We start from the raw sequence: 9,771 nt of genomic DNA, 5'->3' as shown, positions 1-9,771 counted from the left end.
GTCACCTGACTTTGTTTTTCCGGGTTTCTGGTCATGTGACAGGAATTGTAGTTCTTTTCCTTTCACCCGCTCTTTTCACTTAAACTGCAGACAACCTTTAAAGTTCATGATGAATTCATTTAAAAAAAAATTGAATAATGATTTAAATTGAAATAATTTTCACCTGTTCGTCAAATAATTACATTTATGCCATTTTTTGATATTTATAGTGGATTTTTATTGGACAGTTAGGTTCATTATGGCTGGAATTAGCATGAACAGCCATTTTCTTTGAGGTAATAATGACGATTTTATTAAATTAGTATTAATTTATTTGAATTTTTTTCACTAAAACGCCATACTTGAAATCATTGCCACTGATCATCACCAAAAATCCAAAGTGGTTTTAGCAGCAACATCTCAAGCAGATGCTGATGCTGAGAGGTAAACAAAAAATAGATATATTAGCAAAAAAAATTACATTTATCATTAGCTCCACTCTCTAAAAGCATTTTTATTTTTTTTTTACCATCTTTGGTGACTATTTTTTCTTTTTTCCTCCAGAAAGGTGGGCAAAGCACTGCACAGCAGCCGGAGCTGTCATTGGCAGGGCAGCTCAAATGAAATTTCATTGTATATGAAAGTGTGCAATGACTAATAAAGGTTTGTTTGATTGATTGATTGATTGATTATTTTATGTCATTTTCAGCCAGAAGAAACCTTTCGGTCAAATGAGAATTCGCAATAAATAAAAACTTGGTATTTGTGTGAATAATTTGGGGCCTACCAGCAAATATGTTCATTTTTTTTACATTTGGGAAAATTCTGCAGTCCCAACAGCTCACTTTTGTGGTACACAGAGAAATCACTCAAAGTAATATAAATGACTGAACAAGCTACATTTTACCAAACTTCTGCCACATGGGAGCAAACTTGTGACCATTTTTAAACTTTTAAGTTGTTTTTCTTCTTTGGTATTAGCTAATAATGAAAGAAGGGCTACTTCACTTCTATTTAAACTACAAAAGGATGTAAATCCCTGTGCCATTGGACATAAGGAGATTTCTTCAAGGATTTTCTGTGCAGTGACTTGACGTTGGAAAATCTCAGTAAAACCTGGACGATTAAATGTCTATTTTTTTTCTCAAGCTTGACAAAAAAAGACTAGAGTAAACATTACCTTGCACAAATCTGCAAGGAACAGCTCTTAAATGTAGAGGCATGGATTGAAAGCACCAAGCAGCAGGTTCTTTAGGCCTACATTGATCAGACTTGCCTTTCAAGTGCATCCCGCATTTGCTCCATCAGATTGAGATCTTGGGAATTTTGTCATGTTCCTAAACAATGATTTCATTGTCATGTCATCAAAAGGTGTATTTGGTCTGCAAGAATATTTATGGAAGTGTCTAAGTAGAAACCACAGCAGTTTCCCAGCAGAACATTTCCCCAAAGTCACTCTGATTGCCATACTGTTCATTTTTCCAGAAGTCAGTGTTCTGCCTAATATGTCCTACATGTACACAAACAAACACAAGTCAATATTGTAGGTTACGAATCAAAAGAAACTGATGTCAACAAGTTACTGAAGGATCTTGCATTGAGGACAAATCTTTTATTTGCCTTTAGAAAAACATCAAAATATTCCTGCAAAATGTACAGATTCAGCAAATGCAAATCACAAGGTGACAAAATGTCTTATTATTGATCAGTAGCATCCTAATGAATCCATTAAATACTTCACATAGTACTAAAGGTCAAGTTCCCATACAAAAAAGGAAAAAAAAAACCCTAAGTATTCAGTTGAAGACTAAGAAATCCTGCATTTTCATTCAATTATTACACATGAAGGAAACCAAAAGATTCTGTTTCTCCACAAGGAAATAAAGTCAGAAACAAGGAAGTTTTTTTTTTTTATAATGCTGTGAGAAACCCTGCACATAATTGCATAGCCGTGGGCCCAATCCACAAGCCTTACCCAGAATGTACTTTTTTTTTTTTTTTTTTTTTTAAACGTCTCAATAAACAAAAGCTTGGAATGTTTTCTTTACAGATGAATGGAAAAAAAAAACTCTTACACCAAAACAAAAATTACAGTAACTGTAGACAGTTCAAGAGTCTATTCATACAGGTGACAAAAGCAGTTGTAGGAAAAATCCTGCCTTATTCTAAAACCGTATGATGGTCGATGTACTAATTAGACAGAAATGTATACGACATTCATTAGTATATAATTCTGACTGTATAATATCACCTCCATATTTGGTTTAAGTGGCTATAGACGGAGTAAAATGGAGTGTGCTTCTTTGTAGAGTAGGGAATGTGAGTATTATTCTCCTGCCCTCAATGTGTTTCATGTCTCCATATCAGCACAGGGAGGGTTTGAAATTTCAACTTCCATCTTAATCTCTTTATCCAGCTTGCTGTCTGTCAGTCGTCTGGTTCTGGATAAGCACAAATCAAGACCAAGACCAGGGGACTGAGGCTCGCTCTTTATATCCATTATTGGTCCAGATGATGCCATCTTCTCCTCAGTCTTTGTTGTGCGTTTCTTAAATTCATGTCTTTCAGTACCATTAATCTGCCCTGAAATTTCACGCTCTTCCGGCTCACTTTTTACAGGAGGAAGAGGAATGTTGGTTGGCGCAGACTCAGATGAGCTGCGCTTCTTAGACAAGTCCAGAGGTGCTTCTGGATCCTGTTTAATCCCAGTTACGAGATCCAGGGGGGCTCCGAGAGCAGCGTTCACACCGAGGTTACCTGGCAGAAGCGGGGAGGACGCTTGAGGCAGGGCTTGCATAGCTGTGACTGGTAGAGTCTGAGGGATTGCAGATGAGAGTGGAAGCCCATTGGTTTGAGTTGGACAGACAGGAACAAACACGACGAGTTCGACTCCAGGAGGTGGCTGTTTGTTGAGGGTTAGCTTCCAAAGCCTGTCTGATGGAGCGGAGCCAGCAGACACGCCTGCCGTCACAAGCCCTGGGCTGCTGCAGTCCTGAACTGGCGTGGCAGGACTGGCTGAAACAACAGCAGGCGCAGTGGCTGTGGTTGCTGCAGTCGACGAGTCTGGTTTTGCACTGGGCTTTTTCGTGTCAGGTAAAGAGCTCTTCGAGGTCTGACGTTTCTTGGGTGCACTCTAGAAATGGAAACACAGTGAAAACATCTCAGTTATTGGATGAGCTATGCAAAACCAGAGTGTGACACACTATTATGCAAAAATATCTAAAGTTTAGGGAAATATGTTCATTGACTTTCTTGGCAAAAGTTGCATGAGGAAATTGGGACACTGTCTGATCTGTACGATAAATATGAAGCGTCATCAAGCAGCAAATAGAAATGGGGGAAACAGCTAATCCAGCTCTGTCCAAAAGCAAAAAAAAAAAATCAACCTAATAGCACCTCTTAAGCTCAGTAGCATCAATGAAAATGGATCAGCATGTTGTCCAAACTGCATTACTTGATGTATAATTTACATGTCAGTTAAAGCTTTCCTTGTTTTCTGAGCTATTTTGTCAGAAAATCAATGTCAGCTGGAGCACTCCAAAAGAAACTGGGATACTGAGGGGGATTATCTGTGCATGAGTATCCTGGTTACAGTCAATTCTGGTTGTACATTGATCATGCAAACACCAGATCCTAGTTTCAGAAACCTGGATATGCCAGCTTGATAGAAACCCTGGATGCTGTGGTATGCTATTTAGGTTCCTGAGCATTTTTTGTTGAAACAGCACATAGAGAAATTCCAGACACACCTACAAACAGATGACTAAAAAGCTGACTCAGACTGGTCCCTGCAGGCACATGAAATACCAGGTTGTTGGAAATATCTTTAAAAATCACAACCAGGATAACACCAAAACCTGAATACACTCACAATCACTGTAGCATGTGAATAAGTCTGAACAATCTGAGGAAAATCTGTGATGAAGGATCACGTTGTTCAATATCACAATGGCAAAATGACAAGTGATATATAAACAAATGCTGAAGTATATTCGTGCTTATGCTACGCTAAACAGTTTGTCAATTTCACAGTTTTTCTTTAAACAATTTTGTGCAACTGACTGATCAAACTGCACATGAATACCCATCTCATTAAAAAGAAAATTAATTTTAAGCACTATAGAGAAAGGAAACTGAAATTGTATTTTCCTCTAAAGCTCCTTTTAAAACATTTTCTTCTAAAACTCAACAGAAACATAAACATTATACTCAAACTTTTTCCCTTAGTGCTAGATAAGCTTGCAGTCGGCACCAAATTCACATTAATTAATATGAATGTTGCTGACGTTTAGCTGGGGATTCATCTGATCGGCCAACCTGTGTGAATGATGTACCATGTACCAAAGGCTCAATCTGATGTGAAGTGTTTTTTTTTTTCTTTTCACTGCATCTCTGACAGGCTTTTGCAATGTGCTGACTGCATGATGAAAAGTATGATTTAACGGTCAGCACTGCATGTGAACATCTGATGCAGGTTTCTGATCATTTTGCACAGAAATGAATGATGGAGGTGTTAAGAAATCAAGTCACACCTGCACACAGAAAGCTGGATACTGAATATAGGGATAAAAATAACCAATTTTCTCAAAACCAGAATACTAATTTGCATGTAAACTTGGTCACTCAAAAAAAGAACAGTATGAAATTTTCACTCTCCAGAAGCTCTTCCATGTTGGGGTTTCCCAAAGCATTTAAAATCCACAACCAAAGTGCCTGCACTTGTCCACACAATATCAATTTACCAGCAGACGAAGCTGCCTTCAAGCTCGTGGATGGATTATGTAGCCCGACTAATTTTCATATCACTGCGATTTGACTCTCAAATAAACATTGGTGCTGAACTGAAATATTCAACTGCCTGGCAGGTGGGAAATCTGCACAACAGTTTAAAGTATTATTTGAAATGCAATCAAACGCAGTGGAGGTGAAGCTCTTACGTCACTCACCTGAGATGGAGGTGTTTGTCCGCAGGTTTTAAGGTGACTGTCGTAGTTCTGCTGGTGGGGGAAGCCGAATCCACAGCTCTGACAAAGGCAGGGCGACTTGCCAGCGTGACCACCCATGTGGGACATTAACAGCAGCGCCGAGCGGAACCCCTTCCCACATTCAGCGCACTTGAGCACCCTCTGGTGAGCCCCGGCGTGTTTCTTCAGCTCCTCCGAAGTGTCAAACCTCTGTCCGCACTCCAAACACCTGATCTCATCCGGGGTCACGTTCCTGTCCTGGTTGCCCCAGCAGCCCGTGTCCTTTTTGTGCTGCTGGAAGTCCTCCTGACTGAGAAACTCCCTCAGACACGCCACGCAGTGAATGCGTTCGGGTTCGCACTTGTGTTGGCGGTACAACTTAGCCAGGCGGAAGTGGCGGCGGCATCGAATGCAGGTGTACGGCAGCAAACCCAGATGGGAGAAGCTGTGTTTGAGGAGAGCGTTCTTCTTGGTGAAGGTCTTTGTGCAGTCTGTGCATTTAAAATTGCGATGGCAGCTTTTCTTCCGGTGGCGCGCCAGGGATTTTGGAGAGGAGAAATTGCGGCCGCACACGTCGCACACGACATTCAGCATGCATTTGTGTAGCTGCACGTGATTTTCACATGCCTTCAGCGAGGTAAACACGCGTTTGCACAGGTCGCACTCGTAAAACTCGTTCTCGAGGTGAGTTCTGGACAGGTGTCTGTTCAGATCCACCTGCGCGGGGAAGCTCACCATACAGATGCGACACTGGGGGCGATCCACTTTGACCAGGGCGTGAGTGCGCAGGTGGACGCGGTAGTTATAGATCTGACAGAAGCGCTTTCCACATTCTGCACAGCAGTATGGACGCGCTCCCGTGTGCAGGTTCATGTGGTCTTGGAGCTTGAATTGGGAGGGCAGCTGGAGATCGCAGATGCTGCAGCGGTAATCACCTGAATGACCCGACTCTAGGGGAAAGAGAAGGAAATAACAGATGAGAGCAGATCAGGAATGAACATGCACACTCAGTAGGAAGGACAACATCATATATCAGGTTTTAGAATATGCTAATGAAACCCATGAAAACATCAAAAACAGTGTACGAGTCCATGATTTGATACTTCTTAAATTTCCCGGTCTTCACCAATTGGTTCCTACTGCATAATAAATCTTTTTTTTTTTCACAAAAAAAACATAATATAGATTTTTCAATTTATTTTGTCCATTTGCTGATACCTGTACATATTTCTTCCATCTAATTGCAGAAGGCATTGGGTCTCTCCTGTAGTGGAATTATCATATTATTATGCCTACTCTTATCATGATGGCAGATGCCAACAATTGTAGGATGATTTTAAAATGTACATATTCATTGAGCAAAAACAAGAACATTTCTATGTAAAATGCACCAAATTCATTTTTATGTAACATTTTCAAACAAACCTGTCAACTTAAAACCTGACAGGCGTTATCTCTCTGCCAATATGTTCATTTTATAGCCTTTATCATACCGATACCAGTAAAGTCCTGATATCATCCTTAGTGGGCAGCCAGTAATTCAGCAAATATGTGCCCCTACAGATGGCAGAAATTAGAAAAAACATTTAACTGTGTAGGAAATGTTATTGGAAAGTAAGCAACTACTGTTTTTGGAATTGTTGCTGTTGTACTGGGTAAAAATAGTCTTGAATTGTGAGGCTTTGTGCTGTCAAATGATGTATAATCAGGCTTATGCTGTTCAAAATACAACAGCAGCATTTTCACTTGACAATTATTTGGGCAGGTGAGTGTTTACACAAATAGGTCACAAATATTTACTTTCATTTGAAGCTAGAATATCCCAAAACAGTTGGACACCCTAACAACAGCTCATAGGAAAAATTACTTAAACAAGGACCAGAATATTCTTTATAGAACAACTGCAACAATTAATTAATTAGTTGTCAACTAGTAAATTAAAATCCAAGTATTTTGATAATTGTTTAATCAGTCTGAGCAGTTTCCTAACAAAAAAGCCAACATTTTCAATTCGAGCCTCTTAAATTTGCCGTTTTTTTAAATCTATGACAATAAACTGAATATCTTGTGGACAAAATAAGACGTTTTATGACGTTGGGAAACACTGACATTTTTCACCTAACCAATCAGGTTAATCGACACCAAAAATAATTATTAGTCGGGATTACACCGCCCAGGTTTATCATTAACACACGTGTCACTTTATGCGCTTTCCAGAGTTTTGGGACACAAACCGAGTTCTTCGATAAACAAAAATAAATTATATCTAGCTTTGGGTACACACTTAATACTAGTCACTTCATTGCCGGTTTCCGTCTTTTCATTTGATTTGTTGACAATAAGAAAAATGTCTATGTACTGCTTGTATTTGGCAAATTTCCCAGACGGACTTTATTTTCTGTTGCACATTTCATACGCTCTCAAAAACACATACGAGCACCACCAAGGATCAATACTACTGGTTGAATGTTGATTCTAAGGTTCTTTTATGTCTTTGTAAAGTCCAGCATGGGTTGACAAGTTAGTAAATTTCAGAACTTCTCTGCCATTACTCTACATCCAGGCCTCTTAGATCCTCTGAGATCTAAAACTAAAGGTCTAAAACTTAGAGTAGCCTTTCCCTTTAAATTAAATGTTCCTCCTCCATTGGCATTTCTAGGAAAAATATGGAGATGTGCATGTTTTTTAAATGGCCTTTGGTTGCTCCTAGTGGTGTTAGACTTACAAATTCTTGTCTTATTTGTCTTGTTGTTGAGTATTTTACATTTAATTATATTTTTATCTTGTTTTGCCTTTTTGCACATTTTTTGTTGTCATCGCTCTTATAACATGTACAGCACCTTGGCTGCTTCAAAATGCGCAATATAAATAAATGTTATTTGATTAGACCTGACATAAGATCTACTTTATTCATCTTGGAAGAAATTATTTTGTCAGAGTACAATAAACAAAGGTTAGTGGAATTACACAGAGGTTAGTAATAAAATAGAAATAACAACGAAAACAAAGTACAAAATGCAAAGTTTCTAAAAGTGTCTGTGTAAAGTGTCTTATATGTGGGTGCATTTGCCTTAAGAGAAATCGGTCATACCATTGCTTATTCCGTCCTCTTCCTCATCGTCTTCCTCGTCAGCCTCTTCTTCCTCATACAGATCTGAAACTTCACTGTCGTCCGAGTCATCATCCACATCCAGTTGGCCCTCTGCTAGTCCCTCCGTGGCAGCATCTCCGCCATGTTCATCAGTGATCAGCTGGGGACTGTCTGCTCCAGCTGGGGGATCATCTACAGTCATCTCTGGCCGTTCAGTCCCGTTGACAGCTGGTTCATTTTGTGGATTCTGTGCAGGATTTACCTGTTTATCGGGTAATGTCTCTGCCAGAGGTGACGACACATAAACCACTGTGTTTTGCTGGGAGTTGGAGGTCAGTTTTGCTGTACTTGCTTCTTTCTCATCTCTGATCAGATGTCTTTGCTTATGAGTGGTTGAAAGGGAAGTAGGTGAGTGACTGGGGGAGTCACCAGGCGACGTGGGGTGACATGGTGTCTGCCTATCCGAAGCCTCCTGTGGCTGCAGGATGTCTGGGAATCCCAACTCTGTCAGCTGGATATCAATGGTGTATTCAATGGACATGACTGCTGTCTGTGGAGTCACGAAACAGAGAAGCAGGTGTTCAATTACCATTTGAAATTTATAAGACGTTAAATGAGGTTTATTTACAACCTGTATAAATAATACTATCAGATATATGTATTTCACCTCACCTGTCGACATCTGTGTACGAATTCCTCTGGCTTTCTTCTTTCTTTTAAACGTTTCCTGCAATCTTTATGAGAATCCCATTATGACACACCTTACAACGCTGTTGGCCACCTCAGCTCACCTGGCAGGAGGGAGGGATGATGACAAAGCGTGGCTGCACGAGCTTTGCCTTCGATGTTAGCTTGTATTTTTAGCCTAAAGCTAATGGGACGCGCAATAACGAGCGACGAAAACAAAAATATTCGCCGCACAGGACGCTGAAACAGATAACAGTTAACAATGAAGCAGCTAGCTAGCCGCCGATTCACTCCAGCCGAACATCGGTGTATTAAAAACGACAAAAAAAGGAAAACAAATGCAGCAGCGCAAGGAGAGAACAGCGACAATGGCACCGCAGCGCTACTAGTGTCTGGGAGTGGTATTACATCTCGCAGCCGCAGGACAAGTGCGCATGCGCATGTTAATAAAATACGCTTTTTGTCTTTTATTTTTAAATTTAAAATAATGCAGGTAATATTTTTGTACTAAGAAAATGACTAATATATTATTATCAACATATTTATTTTCCCATTTAATTTACAACAGTGGAGCCAATTCAAAATAATAAATGTGGAAAATGTGGCTGCTCCCACATTAGTCACACACCTGTTTCACTAATCCTCGATTCTGATTATAATGTTTGATGAATATGCTGTCTATCTATATTGTGATGTTCTGTTCATGTAAGTCATCATGATGAGCTCCTCCCAAAATATCTCGTAGATGTTTAGACTTGCATTTTTGTAATAATGAAATGTCTCAGATACTCTTACTCAAATTTTCCATTAATAAAAACTGGGAAAGTGATTATTTTCAGTGACTGCTATCTATGAAGAGTGCCTGATTTCATTTTTTTCTTTAACTATCAATTTTTCTATTTATTGTTCTTGACCCAGTGCAGCCCTCTATATTTTTATTCATTTTTCTTCTAACTTCTTTGCGTATTACTGGTTATTATATGTACAGTATTCTTTAAGTTAATCATTTGTGCAGTGTTTAGGTTAAATAATTAAATGTACTTCCACCCC

The 9,771-nt window shown here is 39.4% G+C and overlaps 1 protein-coding gene across 1 annotated transcript; it reads right to left on the bottom strand.

Moving 5' to 3' along the window:
- Positions 1-1,562: 1,562 nt before the first annotated feature.
- On the bottom strand, positions 1,563-9,091 carry wu:fe05a04 (zinc finger protein 668). The gene is made up of 4 exons (XM_023268814.3): positions 8,707-9,091; positions 8,035-8,584; positions 4,926-5,893; positions 1,563-3,112 (listed from the first exon to the last, which is right to left on the bottom strand). The coding sequence occupies exons 2-4, from the start codon at positions 8,573-8,575 to the stop codon at positions 2,330-2,332; spliced, it is 2,292 nt and encodes a 763-aa protein (XP_023124582.2). The 5' UTR covers positions 8,576-8,584; positions 8,707-9,091; the 3' UTR covers positions 1,563-2,329.
- Positions 9,092-9,771: the final 680 nt, after the last annotated feature.

The sequence above is a fragment of the Amphiprion ocellaris genome, chromosome 9, assembly GCF_022539595.1.
Source record: "Amphiprion ocellaris isolate individual 3 ecotype Okinawa chromosome 9, ASM2253959v1, whole genome shotgun sequence".
Lineage (NCBI taxonomy): Eukaryota > Metazoa > Chordata > Actinopteri > Pomacentridae > Amphiprion > Amphiprion ocellaris.
Note: the sequence above shows the minus strand (reverse complement) of the source record. Positions and strands in the feature narration are given on the sequence as shown.